We start from the raw sequence: 20,114 nt of genomic DNA, 5'->3' as shown, positions 1-20,114 counted from the left end.
TTTTTTTTTGAAGCTGAACCTTTCAGCTACGTCAGCCCAGTGAGGTAGACTAGAGCCACTGAGCAAACTTAAAGTCAGTTTTATTAGAACATTGTAGTAATAGAAACTTTGTAACTTTGAATATACACTGATACCTCTGTCTACAAATGCCTCTATTTATGAACTTTTCTAGATAAGAACCGGGTGTGCAAGATTTTTTTGCCACTTCTCAAGAACCATTTTCCACTGACAAACCTGAGCCTCCAAAACTGTAACCGGAAAAGGCAGGGAGAAGCCTCTGTGGGGCCTCTCTAGGAATCTCCTGGGAGGAACCGAGCCGGAAAAGGCGGGGAGAAGCGTCCGTGGGGCCTCTTGGACTCTCTTGGGAGGAAACGGCTGGAAAAGACAGGGAGAAGCCTCTGTGGGGCCTCTCTCTCTCTCTTTTCGGAGAGGGGCGGCATACAAATCTAATAAATAAAATAAATAAATAAATAAATAATTTGCTTTTACATTGATTCCTATGGGAAAAATTGCTTCTTCTTACAAACTTTTCTACTTAAGAACCTGGCCATGGAACAAATTAAGTTCGTAAGTAGAGGTACCACTCTATGTCTCTTTTCCCCACCCCTTGTATTTTTGTCTGAATCAAGGGGAGTGGGTCATCTGACACAGTTTTGTAAACCAACCCTTGTTTTATTAGACGATTGCCTTAGTAATGAATCTTTCCTCTGTCCTTCAAGTGACCTCTATAGTTATTACAGCCACTTAAAGAATGGTCAGTTAATTTAACATTTTCACTTGGTAGATTAAATTTACATGCATTTTTACAGTAATTTAACATTCAATAAACATGCGTAGTTCAATTATGGAAGTTGCTGCAATCGGGTGCAATCATCACCAATGGGAATGCACTAATTCATGAAAGATCTACCTATCAGTAGATCACTTGATGACTGAGCACTCTATCCAGAATCATAGAACTGAAAAATTAACATTCTTCTGAACTGATCAAAATCCATGAACACATCTATGAACATTCTTTAAAAACAAAAATGTGTGCACGTATATAGACACATCACACATTTGCGTACACATTTTTTCTACAGCCTTGGAATTTTTTGGGTGGTCTTGCAGTGAAGTATTGTGATAAAATGTGATCTAGATTCCCAGGAGGGAGGAGGTACATTCCAGAGGAGCAAGAGTCAGCAAAGTTAATAGTTCCCAGAATATATGTTTGTGGTGCATAGTTTGTTTTAGTTTGGCAAGATTTCTCTATATAGGTGAGGGACAATAAAGGAAACTTCTTAAAAGAATCTCAGTATGTTTGTCTTGGGTTTTGGAGCCTGCCATCAGTCTTGCCAAACTAAAGCAAACAACTCTTAACTGTGTTGTCTTTTGCTTCTACAGAATGCACTGCCTCCTGGAAATTTGGGCCACTTTCCTTCACGCTCAAACTTGGGGACTGTAATTGTCTATGTTTCTGAGCTTCCTGAACTGTTGGAATTTAGATGGACCTTTACTTGATCCACCATTTTGTTCCATGTGTTCTTCCCATACATTAAAGTCTGCCCAAATCAATAAGTACAATTAAAAACAAAATTAATTGTGGACATCAATTAATCAGTGAATTGAATTGGTCCTAATAACACCCTTTAGCTAATAAATTATACATTCAAGCATGTGATCCTTTTTATCAGTAAAAGTAAGGGAGCTTAAGAGTTATGCATTTTCAAAATAACTACTCCTCAGACTTTTCATTCTTGAACCAGTGCGTCATGAGGACTAGGAGTCTCTGTTCACATAGCTCCAAAAGAATCCAAAATAGTTTGCAAAAGTTGAGGTTCAGCTTAATACTCTGTGAGCATCTTTCCTATCACAGATAAATCTTTTGAGTATTTGGAAACTATCCATCTGCTCCCTTGCTCCTTCTGTCACAAAGGGAAATGTCTTTACCTTAAGTAGATTAAAAATAGATAAGTTATGTTGTCAGCATTTAGGCCTATTAGACTGATACAATTGCCGGCAATAAAACATACTGCTGGAATAGTTGGAGAAGGCATTTCCCCTTTTATTTTGTAGGAAGCAATAAAAAGTGAGTAGGAAATCCACAGAATCTATGTTGTAAGCTGAATGAAAGTAGAATACTGTTTGTGTCTGTCTGTTTTCCTTTCTTTCTTCCTTCCTTCCTCTCTCTCTCCTCCCTCCCTTTCTTTCTCTCTCTCTCCTTCCTTCCTTCCTTCCTTCTCTCCTACTTTCTTTCCTCCTTTCTTTCTTTCTTTCTTTCTCTTTTTCTTTCTCATGCACAGAAACATATGTTCTTCTAAGTTTACCATGATCTCAGATGATCCATTGTCCAAAAGGACTCTACAGTTGTGATGAAACAAATGCATCTTATTATTATTATTATTATTATTTTGCAAGATACTTAACACTGGATTCAAAAAAGTGCTTATATGTGTGAGCTATCCCAATTCTGCAGCCTTAAGTGGCTTGTGAATTGCATTTTTCATTGGCACGTGAATCTGATTTAAGCAAAGAATTTATTTGGTGTTTTTTTTACTTTCCACTATACGTTATTTATAATTTAATTAATGTTATGATTTTGAGTACTTAAAATGCTGGATTTAAAAAAGGGATGCAAAAGATCTAAGCCAATGTTTTTTCTCCACTCAAGTAATTACAGTTTAATAAAACATTTCATTTTGAAATTCCTGGACATTGGCTGTTCAGTGTTATTAGTGCATTGCCCTCATCCAACAATAGATGGCAGCAGTAGATCTTGGATACAGTAGTAGATACAATATAAGGCCTTCATCATTTTAGCTGGAAGTCTTCAATAATTTGGGTGTTTTAAAGTACGTATCCTATATAAGAAAAAAGTTGATGAAAGAAAATAAACATTATTTTCTTTATGATCTGGATTCAAAGTCAGGATGCATACTGCAACAACTAAATAACTGATTTTTTGGAGTTGTTTCAAGCTGCCTCTTGTAATATAAATTGTAAACTTCTGGCCTTATGTCATTCTAACAAAGCACACATGAACACAAAAGGGATATATCTTTGTTCTATTTTCTGCATGTGTATGTAAATGCTAAAGCTTTTTCAAATATTAAACTGTATAGTACAACTTGTTCCCCTTTCTGTCTCTGAAGAACTACCTGCACTAAAATAGTTTTTAATTACTTATGTGGTGCCCTGCTACACACAATGGAAAGTATGTTTAATAAAGAATAAAATCATCTTTTTATTACTATATCAGAAGTGAAATTAAATAGGAATAGTTTCTTTTTCCTTCAATTTAAAAAAATGTTCCTCCCAAATTAAGAAATTAAGATTGTACTTTGAATACAAGGGTTTAGTAATGCAAACTTACACATTTTTAAGATTAAATTTGAGACTATAATAATGTACAGTTATCTAGGATTTTCCTCTGTATCAGATCAAAGTTTCCTTTTGAAACCAGTAACAAAGATTGGTGGGAATGTCAAAATGTTACCCTTTCATATTTATACATTTTCATCAATATGAAGCAGAGTGGTTTTGATCTGTGAAAATCTAATCTATTTGGTTATAGAGGTGGCTGTTGTGGTTTATAAAAACCCCCAAGATATACTGAAAACAAAACTGTTCACAAAAATTTTATTATAAAATGGGAGAACCTTACGTGATGCCTTTATACAGCCCTATTTTGTTTATCTTTTTAACCGATGACTGTTACAATTGGAAATAAGTGCACTAAGTAGTAATTAATAAACAAGATACTAATTTTATCCAGATAAATTATTTGGTCTAGGATCTTCCTCATTATTTATTTATTTATTTTCCTTTCCCCCCCATTTTCAATATGTAGTTTTTGTTTTTATTTTATTTTTAAAATGTTAGAGTGCTACCTTGTGAAACGGGGAAAAAAAATATGCACTTAATAAACAAGGAACAGTTTTGGTCTGGAGGTCTTAATTCTCTAGCACAATATCGATCCACTGAGTTGCCCATTTCTCTCTGCTCAGCTGGACCACGGGTTTACCATCAAGAGATCAGGGTCTTTGGACTACTACCAACAACCAGGAATGTATTGGATAAGGTATGAGATGGTACAGCTCTAATAGTCAGTGTTTCCATGGCAACGTGCTGGCAGTCTCCATTAACCAGTTACTTCAGTGAATAAACATGTTTATTTTTATTTGTTACCCAGTTCCATATGCTGCTTTATCAGTTTCATTTGAATCTTGATTGAGATACCACACCCCTTTATTTCCTTTCTTCACCCATTATTCACACTGACATTGTAAGCTTCTTCTTCATTGCACATGCTCAGTACCCAGTGCTCCTTCTAGTTAAAAGGACAGTGTATACAGAAAAATGAAACGTTCACGCAATATTTTATTTTACGTCAACGGCTTTTAAGGCGTGTAATATCCTGTGCTCTTTCTTTTTCGACCTATGAAACGGCAACAGGATATCAAGACCTCCGGATCTACATTTATATTTGTTTTTTGTTTTTTCTCTCTGAGATACAAAATTATATACTGTCATTTTAAATTCCCCCTTCCCAACCACACTCCTTATCTTAGAATGAACAATGCATTGACATGACATAGTATTGAGAAGCTGTTCAATGAAATATAATGCATTGTATGTGCTATGGTTAGCTTGTGTTTCCAAAGTATGCACATTTTTGTTACTCCATTTTTAAAAGACGTGGATAAAAATGATATTGCATGAACCTACCTCTCTTTAGTACATCACCTTTTATTATATGGCAGGATTGTGATTAAGAATACCCGTTCAGTTGAAAATAGGTGTTATCAGCAATGATACATAATTTTTGCTACAAAGATGAACATGGTATCTAAAATTCCCAATTTAAATGTCTATTATGTTTATTGATGTTCAATTTTTATACATTTTGATAACTTTATAAAGATGGGGTTTTATAACTTTTTAAAAAAGACTCAGTAGGATGAACTAAATATTTACAAATATTTTTTTATGTGCAAGGAACTGCTTTCAGTGCTGTGGAAGGTTTGTCCAGAATGTGCAGATCTAACCTTTATTAATATAATTGTGGCAGTAGTCAATGCAAGCATTTACAGTAAATTAAATATTACCTCTACATATTTTGCTTAAAGTATCTGGATTAGGTTGCAATGAACTACCTTTGGAAAAATTACATTTCTTGTGTCCAGAAGTGAATCTTTATATGAAGAAAAATTTTGGATGGATGCCTTCTTGAAGTATATACAGTGTTCCCTTGATTTTCGCGGGTTCGAACTGTGCGGAAAGTTTATACCACGGTTTTTCAAAAATATTAATTAAAAAATAGTTTGCGGGTTTTTTCCCTATACCACGGTTTTTCCCACCCGATGATGTCATATGTCATCGCCAAACTTTCATCTGCCTTTAATAATTTTTTTTAAAATAAACTTTAATAAATAAACATGGTGAGTAATACAGTGGTACCTCGGTACTCGACCACAATTCGTTCCAGAAGTGTGGTTGAGAACCGATTTGGTCGAGTACCGAATTTATTTATCCCATAGGAAATAATGGAAATGGATTTAATTGGTTCCCAGCCCCTGTTAATTCTCTGGGAACCAATTAAATCTATTTTCTTTATTTCCAATGGGATAAATAAATTTGGTACTCCAAGCTGCAGGAAGTGTGGGGGCTGCTGCAATCCCGGCAGCTTAAAGGGGCTGAGGAGCTCTATAAGAGCTCCAAGCTGCAGGAAGGGTGGGGGCTGTTGCAATCCCACTCCTTTCTGCTCCTTTCCTTTCCTCAATGCTTCCTCTTATTACCTGTAAGCAGCTGCAAAACTTTCTCCCTCCCGTCGGCTGCAACGGCTTCCCTTCGAGGAACAACAGCGCCGGGAACGTCACGTAATGAAGGGAAGCTGCTGGAGCGGATGGCACAGCCCCCACCCTTCCTGCAGCTTGGAGCTCTTATAGAGCTCCTCAGCCCCCCCGAAGCTGCCGGATAATGAACAAAATTTTCTCTGGCTGTTCGGTATCTGAATTTTTGTTCAGATACCGAAGCAAATTTTTGCTGAAAATTTTGTTCGTTATCCGAAATGTACGAGAACTAAAGCGTTCGAGTACCGAGGTACCACTGTAATCTGAATGGTTGCTAAGGGAATGGAAAATTGCAATTTAGGGGTTTAAAGTGTTAAGGGAAGGCTTGTGATACTGTTCATAGCCAAAAATAGTGTATTTACTTCCGCATCTCTACTTCGCGGAAATTCAACTTTCGCGGGCGGTCTCGGAACGCATGCCCCGCGAAAAGCGAGGGAACACTGTATCCTGTTTCTATTCTGTCAGTATTCATGGTCATGTCTATATGTCAGGGTATTTTAAATCTTTAAACACATTTATCTATTTGGATGTATTAGAAATTGATAATGTACACTTGCTTGGAAATTTACTGTATTGTGTTAGCTATGATTTCAACTTTTCCTTTACTACTTCATATGTACATATAGATTGATCACTCCATTTACGGATTATATACCTGGTCTTGACCATGTCCTTTTAATATATGTATACTGGAAAACTGGTCCATTAAGGCGCTACACTGGACATATTCAGTAGATCACAATAATTAGTACCATACTAAGCGAAATGTTATTCTCATGCATGCTTTATATTAATAGAAGATTGTTTATCATGTAGGATCATATGAAATCATTGCCAGCTGGAACTTCTGTCTATAGTTAGTAAATGTATAACAATTTCCAAGCTTGGTGATTCTGAATTTAAATCTCCTATATCCTTTATTTCTAACCTCATATATTGGTCATAAGCTGTGATTCATGCTCAGTCAAAATTTCAAACCATGTAACTCAACAATGTACTGCATTTTAAATGAGACTCACTTTATTTGTTCTCATGCAGAAGTTTCCACAATCCTATTATCTGGAATCTATTTTGTCTTTAGTATGTTAAAGAAATAATATGTGCATTTGAAGACTACAACTAAATGTTTACCACCAAGTTGTTACAAGCTGTCCAGCAAACCTGGAAAACAGGGAAATCGGCGGTTTGGGAAATATCAGGGAATTATCAGGGAATAAATCGGGGAAAAACAAACTGTATTAAAATGTTTTAAAGTCAGGGAAAATCAGGTTTAAAAAAAACAGATTGCGCTGCCTGGCAGAGTCAAGCAAAAATGAGCATAACTGTGGCAACAACTTGCTTCCTCAGCTAACAATATTTCTCCATGGCTTATGCTATTTGGTATGATGTCTTAACTAGATGGCAAGTTACAGGGAAATGTCAGGGAAATATCAGGGAATTACAAAATGCTTTCCCCCTGGACACCCTGAGTTAGCTTTTCCCAGAATATAAACCAATACGATAATTGAATCTTAACTTAAAATTTACAGCATATTAACAGTTTCTTTGTAAATGTTATAATATTTTGCATTTGAAGGGTTTTCTTTACTCTAGAAACTGATTAATGGTACTGTTGTTTGCATTTGTGATTGCCATCTGTTGCTTGTCAATGTAATTTCCATTGAAATGTTGAAATTTTTACTCATGCTTTGACCTGTTTAGGTTGTCAAGATTTCCTTCCTTAAAGAGCTTCAATTCAATAGATTCTTGCTCTCTATTGAATTTATTATTCTCATGGATTATACCATTTGATTGAAACATTCCTGGTGGAAACGTCAGAATCAAACTGTTTAGAAATGCTGTATTGTGCTTTTGTTGTTGTTGTTTTTGCCTTTTCTGCTGCTTAGGCAATATGTTTATACACGTGTGTCTGTATTTGTGTGTGCAAATATATTTATGTGTTTGTCTTTGTGTTCATATACTATATGATATGTGTATGTGTTTGTTGTAGGCTATGATTTTTTTGCTATGCTAGCAAAGGTTTCTATCATAAACTATAAATAGTAATATAGTTTATATCATTTATACTATTGCTTATATTATGCTAGGTAAACCCTGGCTGAAGTAAAGCAGGGGAACTAACAGAACTAAAGTGTCCTTTTCCTTCTATAGTACAATCGTTCTTCTGCCCTGGACTATCAATAGATATTTTGTTAACATTACAAAGGAGATTGTTTATTTTGGACAAATTGGGACGTAAATAGGACAACTAATATAAGCCTTCATATGACAGCCAGTTTTTTTCTATTCAGAATCAGAGGTAGAATTTGTCTCACATGTGCTACTAAAATACCCATTATAGATTGTCATCAAGTTTAATACAGTGATACCTTGTCTTACAAACTTAATTGGTTCCGGGACAAGGTTCTTAAGGTGAAAAGTTTGTAAGACGAAACAATGTTTCCCATAGGAATCAATGGAAAAGTGATTGATGCGTGCAAGCCCAAAATTCACCCCTTTTGCCAGCCGAAGCGCCCGTTTTTGTTCTGCTGGGATTCCCTTGAGGTTCCCCTCCATAGGAAACCCTATCTCTGGACTTCTTTGTTTTTGCAATGCTGCAGGGGAATCCCAGTATCGCAAAAACAAGTGCTTCGCTGTCAATGGAAGTCCGGAGGTGGGGTTTCCCATGGAGTGGAGCTTCAGGGGAATCCCAGCAGCGCAAGAACGGGTGCATTGCTGGCAACAGAAGTCCGGAGGCAGGTCATCCCAGCGGTGGCGGTGGGTTTGTAAGGTGAAAATAGTTTGTAAGAAGAGGCAAAAAAATCTTAAACCCCGGGTTTGTATCTCGAAAAGTTTGTATGACGAGGCGTTTGTAAGATGAGGTATCACTGTACTTCCAATTGTTAGCAATTCTAATTGCCATTGTGAACAGAAAGCGATTATCCTTCTCCTGGGTGACCACCCTTCAGAAATCTCTAAGATTGCAAACTTCGTACGGATTCCTTCCTATTAGTAATTATTAGCTATTAATTGTTTTAGGATTTTCTTGCTATTTTAAAATTTCTGGCCTTTTCATTGGCTTCTGTCTTGGGCCATAATTAAATTTTGATTTTGATTCATAATAGATAAACTATATACATGTATATTATTACATTTGAATGATATATTGCAAATTGTTTTTAACATCAGTAATGGGAACTAGTATGGGAATTATAATACACAACGGCAGAAATAATGTCCATGGAGATTCTTAGTCATCCAGGCCATGGTTGTCCCAAAAGTGCTTTTTCAAGAGGCAATGGACTTTCTGATTTTTCGTTGATGATGCTTTCCTTCTCATCCAAAATGCTTCTTCAGCCCTGTTTTTTCCCACCATCCAGTTAGAGCTGGTTGAGAAGCTAAGAAAGAAAAACGAGAAAGTCCAGTTGCCTCCTGAAAAAGCACCTTTGAGACAGCAGAAATAATGTTACACTAGGTGTTATCCTTTTTCTGCAGCTTAAAGATAGATGGAAGAAAGCTTTTAAAAAAGAGGAAATGAAAGGTCCTCTAGAGCAGTGTTTCCCAACCTTTTTTGAGCCGCGGCACATTATTCACATTTTCAAAATCCTGGGGAACACTGAATGGGGGGGGGTGGCTAAAGAAAAGTTTTGACAAAAAAAAATCTTCCTCCATTTCGCTCTATTCCTCCCTCACTCTTTCTCTCTCTTCCTTCCCTTCTTTCTCTTTCTCCATCCCTCCTTCCCTCCCTATATGTCTTTCTCTCTCCCTTGCTCTCTCTGCCTCTCTTGCTATCTCTCTTTCATTCTCTCTCTTTTTCTCTCTTTCTCTCTCTCTTGCTATCTCTTTCTCTCTCTCTCTGTCTCTCTTTCTCTTTCTCTGTCTCTCTTTCTCTCTCTCTTGCTAGCTCTTTCTTTCTCTTTCTCTCTCTCTCTCTCTCTCTCTCTGCCTCTCTTGCTATGTCTCTCTTGCTCTCTCTCTCTTCCTTTCTTCTCTGCGGAGGCCGGCGAAGGTTTTTCTTATTTTAAATGTTCCGGGTAGCAGGGGGATGCGGAGCCCGCACGCACACCCCCCCCGACATTCCAAATCCTGCCTCAGCTGTGAGAAGAAAAAAGCGCTCGGTGAAGGGACTGCATGCAAGAGGGGCCGGGCGGGCATTAGCAGCCCGATGAGGAGAACGAGAAGCCGCTGCAGCCACCCCCAATCCCCCCCCTTCCCTGGGTACCTTCCAAAGGCCCCTGGAAAAAGGCAGGAGGTAGCAACGAGGCGCGAGGACAAGCAGGCAGCTTGGCGGAGGGGAAGCGCTGACGGGCTCTCCTCCTTCCCCACCCCCGCACTTCTCTCCCGCCCTGGCTTTTGCTTCGCCCGCAGATTTCCCCGCAGTTCAAAAAGAGGCAAGAGGTGGCCTGGATGAAATTGCGGGGAAATCATGGGGCGAAGCAAAAGCCAGGGCGGGAGAGAAGCGCGGGGGTGGGGAAGGAGGAGAGCCCATCAGCGCTTCCCCTCCGCCAAGAGGTTATTGCCGCCGCCTCTGCCTCCACTCAGGGAGCCATCGTGGTTGAGCTGAGCGAAAGGAAAAGGCGCAGTGACCACGGTGGCTCCCTGAGTGGAGGCAGAAGCGGTGGCAATAACCTCTGTGCTTTCTACGGCAGCGTGGCTGAGCTGGATGGAGGGAAGCGGCAGCTCCCACTCAAGGAACCCACGGCAACGGGCGACAGCTTGGTGGGAGGCGACGGCGGGAGACACAGGCGGTGGGAGGAGAGGGAACCAGGAAGCGAATGTGAAGCCCAAGACCATCCACACAGGACGACACAGGCAGGGGCGCCGGCAGCGCCCCGCCCAGCTGGAGCTTCTCGCGGCACACCTGGCCATGTCTCGCGGCACACTACTGTGCCGCGGCACACCGGTTGGGAAACGCTGCTCTAGAGCAGTGTTTTTCAACCAGTGTGCCGTGGCACACTAGTGTGCCGCGAGACATGGTCAGGTGTGCTGCAAAGAAGGAAGCTCAGGTTTTGGTCTCGCAAATTTTTGCTGAGAGAGAGAGAAAGTAAGCAAGAGAGAGAGAAGAAGAGAGAGAGAGAGAAAGCAAGAGAGAGAGAGAAAAGAGAGAAAGAAAGAGCGAGAGAGAAAGAAAGAAAGAGAGAGAGAAAGAGAGAAAAGGAGAGGAAGGGAGAGAGAGAAAAATGAGAGCAAAAAGGGGATGAAAAAAGAGAAATGAGAAAATGATTGAGACAGAGAATGAGAGGAAAGAGAGAGAAACAAAAGAGAGAGAGAAGTGACTCTTGATTTAAAGCATACGATAAAAAGTATGCAAAGAAAAAGAGAGAGAGAAAACCCAGCCCTCACCTGTTTTTGGAAAGGGTTCCAGAATGTGTACACACACACACACACAAGGGGGGGAGGAGACAGGGATGGAAAAAGAGAGGAGAGTGTCTTAGGGTGTTATTTTCTGTCATTTTGGTTGGTGGTGTGCCCCAGTATTTTGTAAATGTAAAAAATGTGCCGTGGATCAAAAAAGGTTGAAAATCACTGCTCTAGAGCAGTGTTTCCCAACCTTGGCAACTTGAAGATATTTGGACTTCAACTCCCAGAATTCCTCAGCCAGCAAATGCTGGAGAATTCTGGGAGTTGAAGTCCAAATATCTTCAAGTTGCCAAGGTTGGGAAACACTGCTCTAGAGAAAACCAGCCTAAGGTATTGTTACAATCAGTCATGTGTTTCCAGCATCTCACTATTGATACAGATCAGATCTCAACCTCTGCAGCTTTCAGATGAGTGGACTTCAATTCCCAGAATTCCCCAGCCAGCATGATCCTTTTTAATATATTTAACATATAAATGATAATTTAACTTGGATATTCTAGTGTTTTCATTTTGGAGGGGGGACATTTTAGAAATGACTGCATACTTTTTTTAAAAAAAGGCCCCACTTCTTGCAAGTGTGTTTTATTCATTGATATCATCAAATGTCTAATAAAAATAATATTGTAAGGGAATCTATAGAGAAGCATAAAGTTTTGTCCGTTATATAACAGCATTTGGATTGATTATTTTAGAATGGAAGAATTATCATATGTCTAGTAGATGGTATAATCATAAGAAGATTATGAAGATATTATATTGAGCTTCAACCTTTGAAGCTAAAGTGTTCTTGTCAAATTACTGTTCTTAAGTTCCCCATCTGAAAGATATGAATATGGTGAAATGAAATGGAAGAAAATCTTAGCTTTTATAGCCTGCTAGAATTTAAATGGGAACATTGCTATTTTTTCAAAGGGAAAAAAGAAAAAAAAAACAATAGTGAGAAAACTGTCATTCAGTTCTATGCTAATGGAGACAATGATAAAGTATGTTTGGAACTTATTATTAAAATGACATTATATAGATTTGAGTGTGGAAGTTTTATGAAGCCATCTTTGTCTATGGTAGTATGTACAGTATCTTGTATTCTAACTAATTAATCGATCAATTAATTAATTATTAACTATGTCAATTAATGAAGTAATTAATTGGCATAAGCAAGATCTATTATCTTGCTTGTGTCAATATGAACTCACATACTAATGGAATTTGGAATACAGTGGTTCCTTGGCCCTTGTCGTTAATTGGTTCCAGGAGGCACGATGAGTACTTAAAAACAACTAGTACTAAACAAACCACCTAACTTACCACATGACCCTTTGTTTCAGTCAGGAAGGACTTCCTGTCTGTCCTTTTTCCTATGTCAGCAATGGCTGACTTCCTTTTCATCATGGCTGACTTCCTGTCTGCCATCTGTGGCCACCTCCCTCTTCCTTTTGCATCACATCAAGTACCAAACAAACAAGTACTGGGACAATGTTTTTGTGTCAAAATGTATCAAGTGCCAAATTCAATGAGTTGTAAAGCAATTGAGTATTGAAGTACCACTATAGGGCATTTAGTATTTATTGGCATGGAAACATAGGTGGAGTAAAAAAAGATAAACGTATTTATTTATTTATTAGATGTATTATAGCCTCCCACTCCAAAAGACTCTAGGAGGCTATTATTCATTTGTTAGTTAGATTTTGTTCCTCTCTTTTACGGATGAGTTTAATTATTCTTACACTTGAAGACAGGGCTTCATAATTGAATAACAATGTGACAAATTGTGCTTAAAATAATATGTTCTGTTTATTCTGGAAGTCTTCCCTTCAGCAAGTGGGGGGGAGTCAAATCCAGTTTATGGTGTCCATAGTAGAGATGGGTTCCTCCCAGTTCAGACCGGTTCAATGGAACCGTTCGTAACTTGGTGGCCTGGGTCGCTAGAACCAGCAGTGGCCCAGAACTGCCATGCCCCCAGACCAGCTCTCTTGGTGGCACAAGATATCACTACCACTAGCCACCAGTATCTTTTTTTTTGCTTCTGCTCACACGCAGAAGGTGGGTTTTTTTAGCACTATACATGCCCCCACGGCAAGCCAGGGAGCGAATCGGCAGGGAAGAAAAACAGAACCCACCTCGGTCTATAGGAATAATTTCACAATAATGGAACAGCTTTTCTACTATCTTCTTTGAGACCTGGTCATATCTAGTAACTTGACCCCGTTTATTATTTTCAAGAATAGCCAAAGTCAATTAGATCCCGGAGAACATCAATAGAAAGTTCTTATTTGTCTTTGTAAACATTTTCCACATTAATTGTTACTTGAAATTGTTATTGTTAGCTCTCTATTTTTTCTTGAAACACACAGAAATCCTGTGGCAAGATAAATAAAATTTTTTAGCGTGTCAGGTCTTTTAGTATATGTTTTGTGTATGATTGACTCATAGGAAAATATGCCCAAATACATTTAGGGTTTAATCTAAACTAGTGTCACAAATGGCATGCGTAGCCTAGCTCCAATCATACCCATTAGGTCACCTGACAGGATAGGTAATTAAACATATTCTTCCTTGCCTCAGTTTCTATCCAAGTTAGTAATTAGTTTTTCTACCATCTTGACAAGGATGTATGAGGCCATTTAAGTTGTAAAATATATTCATGGATAATCATATAAGGATTACTCTTGATGACATTGAAGGTACACTCACTGAAGAAGAGGAATAGAGCCGTACTTTTATATGTATTTATATAATAGAGTTCTGGTTAGTAAAAACCTGAATATTGTACTTTACAGAACATACTAGTATAGTTTAATGAATCAAAGACCAATAAGGTTGTACTTAACAGGAAAATTGAGTAATTTATTCATAAATTATTGAAAAACTAGAGCAAATAAATGAATTTGTATTATAGAATGATATATATTTTGGTAGAAAAAGATAGAAAAAAGTTGAAACATCCAGATGCTTCCAGAAAAAACACATATTTCGATTATATGAATTGTTGCAAGGACTGAGTGCTGATTGATAGAAGCAAAAATGACTGTAAATAAGATGCTGTGTTATTGTGCAGAAGTGAGAGTTGGATACATCAGGATAAACATTGGATATCCTCAGAATGGGGTACCTAAATCTGTAAAATGAAAAATGCAGAAATAAGGTTAAATCTGCCAAATAAATGATGATTGAAAACAAATATGAATTATTAGTATAAAGTAAGACTGTCAAAGTATATTTGTTAAAGTAAGACAGAATGAAGGAAAATAAAGTTGCAAAACAAATATATGAAGAAAGAGTGAATAGGTTTCAGGGAAGAGAGAAAGTTAAAAATGAATCCATGTTCAAACTAGATAGAAATTTCAAAATAAATGGCAGCATATGAAATGGTTTATGGACATTTTGGAAAGAAGTATGATTTGGAAAGGTAGAAAGATAGGAGGAGGTTCTGAAGTTTAAATATCTATTTCAATAGCTGCACTTCCATGGAAGCCTACCACTTATGAGATTGGTCAATACAGAATCAATTTTCAACTTAGTTCATTAAGATTTATACAGGAATAAACAATCTGTTAAGTTAATAGTGCCAAAGGAAATTTGTAATTGCTCCATAACTTCTGTTCTAACATCTCCCAACAACTTCATATACTCTACCATCCCAACTTACTTTGTCTTAGAAAGTAGAAAACCTCTCCTCGTTATAAGTCCAATTAATGCTAAAGAGAGATCTGGATAATTTTTTGCTAACATGTTAGTACTAAATTAAACTATTCCTTCATTATGGATATGTCACAGACCATGATTTTGCTATAGTTCTCATGTGTAGGTTCCTTGTTGGTCTGGATAGCTAGAAGAACAAAAGATTGAATTAGACATAAGAGCAAAAGATTTTGATTTAAATAATATGAACCCCAATCACATAGAAATGTTAGGATTAATTCATCCTTAAAAACAAAACAAAAGTTGCTTACCAGGAGCGTATTATTCTGGATTGTAATGGAGATTTTAATTTAGACTTTCCTGCCGAAAGAAAGAATTTTTCATGAATCTGGGATTAATATAAAAATGATGTGATGTGAGTCAATCTTTAAATGAACTCCTTTTGTGCACAGAAATATTTTAAATGCAAATCTGTATGTCATAGAAGAGTAATGTATGCCATTCTCTCCATTTGTTACAGAGAATTATATACTGTAAATTCTATCTCTGTAATGTGAATATGATTCCAAATGTCTTCTGCTTTCTATTAAAATATAATCATAAAGTTGGTTTTAAAGCACAACTTTGAAAACCGTTTAGGCCTTTTCCAAGGGCCAACTGTAAACAAAGAACTTTTGGCAAACGATAGCAGTTGGCGTTTAGTATTGTCTTTTTTCCCCAAGATCCAAAGATGAACTTTTATTGCCACTTTATATCAGCCCTTTAAATATTCTAACTATAAAACTATTAGGGGAACAATTTAGCTTAACTGAATCCATTTGCTTTATAAACTTTGTCCCTCTTCTGCTTTTATTACATTTTGGGGGCTTGATTGCATTATTTTAAAACATGGATTGCTATAATACTAACCTGCATTAACCTGATTTAGTTTTAATCTTGTTCTCAAAAATGCTCAGAGTATAACTATGTTTCTGAGTCACTGTATAACTGGTAGATTTTCAACAAAAAACAATTGTGAATGTCTCAGGAAGAACTGAAGTATAATAAACTCTTATTCATATCAGCTCATCATAATAACCTTTCCAACATTTCTGAAAACACTTAGCTTTATTGGATTTTTCCAGTAGTTTTGAATCTGGTTTACTATAGTGAGCATTTATAGTTTAGAGACTAACTCTCAGTCCAGGAATTTCAGGAAATTTACATAATGTTTAAAGACATCCCAAACTAATAAAACTTAGACTGACTCTAAAAATTAAAAACATGCTTGTTAGGTCCAACATTACATCAACTTATTAAATAATTACTTGAATTTATGTACCTATAGGTTAAGTCTTTCCAAAAATCACCCTGTGTCTTAATAAGAATTAGATAGTGGTAAGGAGCATCTAACTGGAATGATCTAGAAAATGAGTACTAAACCTTTCGCACAAGAAATTCCAGCTCACACTGGAATTTGGTGGCAATTTAATTCACACTGATAAACGGCCAATGGGATCTGAAGGGAATGGGAAGAGTAGTTTGTTTGGCTGGAAAAGGTGTAAAAAGAGCAAAAGGGAAAGCGTAGTGGAAACTTATGGGATGTAGAAATGGTCTGTGTGATTTGTGATGTGTAAGCAAGTGCCTGCGTTAAAAGGAAAAGAGGAATGGTGAGTAGGGAAGTATGAAGTGAGAGAAAGAGTAAGCATGTTGAGAATACCTCTCTTTTGTCTGATTGTTCTATCAAAATCTAATACAGTGGTACCTCTACCTAAGAATACCCAGGGGTGAGCAGCAGGCAGGACGGGGGTGGAACACAGTTCCACCAGAAGAAATTATGATACATGTGCAGCTCCATCTAATTGGTGGCTGTCACTTCCTGGATTTCTGGTCTCAGTTTGGCTCTCCTTTTTCCCCCTGCTGCTGCATCTGCGCTCCTTGCTTTTTTCCTCTTTCCTCCTTCCTGGCCTCGGACGAGCTTCTCTCTCTCCTGCCCGGCTCCCCTCCAGCCTCACACAGCCACCTCCCACCTGAGGTGGAAGCAGCACTAGCAGCATTTATGCTTCTGGCAGCACCCATTCGCCTAGCTACCCAGCCTGAGGTGGGGGGGCAACCCAGGAAGGGGAGCGTGGGAAACGCGAAGCAAATTATCACCCCAGCGAGCAACACTGGTAAAGTTGTAAGTCAAGAAATTAACAGTGCACTTGAACAATGATCATGCAAGTCACCTGGTCACATGGCCAGCAAGCCACTTCTACCCAGTCACATGATCATTAAGCCACAATCACAAAATAAGCCACACCCACATTGTGGCAGTAAAAATTTTGGCTGCTCATTACTGAAAACACCTCTACTTAAGAACTTTTCTAGATAAGAACAGGGTGTTCAAAAAAAATTTGCCTCTTCTTAAGAACCATTTTCTATTTAAGAACCCAAGCCCGGAAAAAATTCCCAGGAAATTTGAGAGCAGTATGAAGGCCGGCCAGTTTCCTGCCATTCCCCCTGGGTTTTTCTCTTTGGCGCAATGTATGCGAGGCAGCCTCGCGCTGAGTGTATGGTAGGTGCAGGCTCCTCCTTGCCGCCTCAGAGTCCCTCGTTTTTTTTTTAAGCCTTAAAGTTTTGGATTTTTTTTATTCCCCTCACCTCACTTTCTTCCTTCGGCACCGACTGTCCTCCTCCTCTTCTTCTTCCTCCCCCTCGTACCCAAATCCCTAGCTTTTATTTCTTTCCTAATGGGTTTGCACACATTATTTGCTTTTACATTGATTCCTACGGGAAAAATTGCTTCTACTTACAAACTTTTCTACTTAAGAACCTGGTCGCAGAACGAATTAAGTTCTTAAGTGGAGGTACTACTGTATTTCTAACAGTGGTGTTTTGATGGATACTTTCATTATTTTGAACATTGGCAAATTTTTACCTCTCTCTTTGGATTAAATTGCATTGAATTTCTACTCAGAACCGAGACCTCATTTGAAAAAAGCAGGTTAGACTGCATTTTGTCTGAAACCTGAGCCTATTATTCATATATATATATATATATATATATATTAATAGCTTCCAGAAGTCTAACATATGGCATCCATATAGAGACATGCACTCATACTGTACATGCTTGATGAGATCACACTGCCTCTTTATAGGTTGGATTATGCACTTTGATATGAATTGAGTCATGTAATGGATTAAAGCTTGCAAAACTAGCCAGACCTGATGGTTGTGGAGGGCGGGGTGGGGTTAATTTGACCTGGGTTGAGGTTTGCTTTGAAAAAGAAGAGAAACGAGAGTCAGGTTTGCTATTTCATGCCCAGCTTAATCTCATCTATTCTCATTTTATGCCCCTGCCAGACCACCGCTCTTGATAAGGAGAGGCAGATTTTCCGACGAAGACGCAACCCGGATGTGAGGGGACGTTTTAAGCCACAGCCACCACCTCCTGAACTCAACTCTGAATCAGAAGACTATTCACCAAGTTCATCTGAGACTGTTCGCTCACCCAATTCACCCTTTTAATACATCACTTTTCTTGAAAGCCTTGGCTTAACCCTTTGAGATTTTGACAACAGTTCCTGAAACCATGTGCAATTTTTCCATTTGATTTTTGTCTGTATCAGTTCCTTGACAAAGATGCCAAAAAGAAGTTTTATGGTATCTTTATTACAATAATTCCCTGTATGATTGAGATGGTCTTTGTTTTCTGTCTGGACTAGCCTTCTGCAGCCTGACACCCACAGATGTGGTGGGACTGTCCTTCCAGAATTGCCAAGCAATCCCATTTCACATTTGAAGAGTACCAGATTGGGGAAGCCTAGTCTAGATTGTGATTTGCTGCTAATATGATCCTCAAAGGGTTAAGGCTATTTTGAGATATACATATAAATATATATATATATATAATTTTCAAATGGGGATAACAGCAATGAATGTTTTCATCAATTGAGGTAGGAGCTACTATGCGTAATTTAAGCATAAGTTAACCCTCTGAGTGTTTAATTTTAATTTTGTCAAGCCAAAATGAGGGCTTTATCGACAGGTTTTTTTTTCTACAGGTACTTAGTAATCTGAGTTAAGTGCTCCATAATCATAAAGTACCAGCTATGACCTTGTTTATGTTCTTATGCATGGGGACAACCCCCCACCCTAATAGATATGGACATTGGTTAGAATATTGTGGATTGTTTTAAAGGTCAAGAAGAAAATGTATCCTATCTGGATTCCAAAAGATATCGATGGCTCCTAAATTTTGCTAAGAAATATGCATCCCATTCTTTACTGTTTCTTATTCAAAATTCTCTTAATATGTGTTCTACTACTTTAAATAATTTCATCGGTAGTAGAACTGTCTGAAATCAAACTATGGTGGGTGATGTGGCAATAATCTCAAAATTATTGACTTCAGTCGCCATTTATACATTGAAACACAGTTTCTGGAGGTGTAGTTGAAAGAATGTGTTATGTTCACATGTACAGGTGCAGACAAAAGACATGTTTAGGAGGCAGCAATAAACACAATCAATTTTTACATACTATGGATTCTTCTGTGAATATTATTGAGAATTTAACTATATACTTATTCTCTCTTCACAATGCTTCGAAAAAAGAACAATTCATTCTACTGAAACTGTAAATCAAGGAAAGGTCTTGAAATTCCAAACATAAATAACTGTTGTTTTGAAAATTACATGATTAGCAATTACTCACCTAATGTGTTTGTAAAAATATATTTACCAGAATTTAGTGAGACTGTGTGTGTATGAGACTGGGATTTAAAAAAAATCTGAAAAGAAATGTTCCATCAGTGTTTCAAAAACACATTTAAATTACATTAAGCATCTTTTTATAGTTTTGGTTTAAAATTGTAATATTATTGTAAAATGGTCCATTCACCCATAACTTGAGTTGAATAATAAAAAAAAGTTTCGTTTTTAAATTATGCTTTTTAAAGTGTTATTAACAAATATTGAGCACAAATGTAGAGTATTAAAATTTCACATGTAAAGTTCCTTTTACATTTCAGATACAAAAATGGCTGTTATTAATGTATTGCTTTATTATGGGAAATATTTTATTTTAAGATAGGTTTTTTAATATTTTTATCCTACTTTGTTATATGCAACTCAAGGTGACTAACCTACCAGTTCTCTTCCCCCTATTTTTCTACACAACAATCCTGTAAGGTGAATTGGTTGAAGCGAGAGTAACTACTAACCCTCCAATCAGTTTTCAAGACAAAAGCAAAACTAGAACTAAAATATCCTGCTTTATCGATCATGGGTCTCCAACCTTGGCAGCTTTAAGACTTGTGGACTTCAACTCCCAGAA

At 37.6% G+C, this 20,114-nt stretch overlaps 1 protein-coding gene across 3 annotated transcripts in view; it reads left to right on the top strand.

Annotated features, from left to right (window-relative positions):
• The window catches only part of DCLK1 (doublecortin like kinase 1), a 201,131-nt gene extending 181,583 nt beyond the window's left edge, over positions 1-19,548 (top strand). For 2 of the 3 annotated variants that reach the window (XM_070751703.1, XM_070751705.1), the window contains one exon: positions 18,141-19,548. In XM_070751703.1, the coding sequence (XP_070607804.1) occupies positions 18,141-18,305 (165 nt within the window). In that variant the 3' untranslated portion in view covers positions 18,306-19,548. Of the gene's footprint in view, positions 1-3,989; positions 4,064-18,140 lie in introns of all 3 variants that reach the window. The other variant, XM_070751704.1, reaches the window with a different exon arrangement.
• The last annotated feature ends 566 nt before the right edge of the window (positions 19,549-20,114 follow it).

Source organism: Erythrolamprus reginae, chromosome 4 (assembly GCF_031021105.1).
Source record: "Erythrolamprus reginae isolate rEryReg1 chromosome 4, rEryReg1.hap1, whole genome shotgun sequence".
NCBI classification, from domain to species: Eukaryota; Metazoa; Chordata; class Lepidosauria; order Squamata; family Dipsadidae; genus Erythrolamprus; species Erythrolamprus reginae.
Note: the sequence above shows the minus strand (reverse complement) of the source record. Positions and strands in the feature narration are given on the sequence as shown.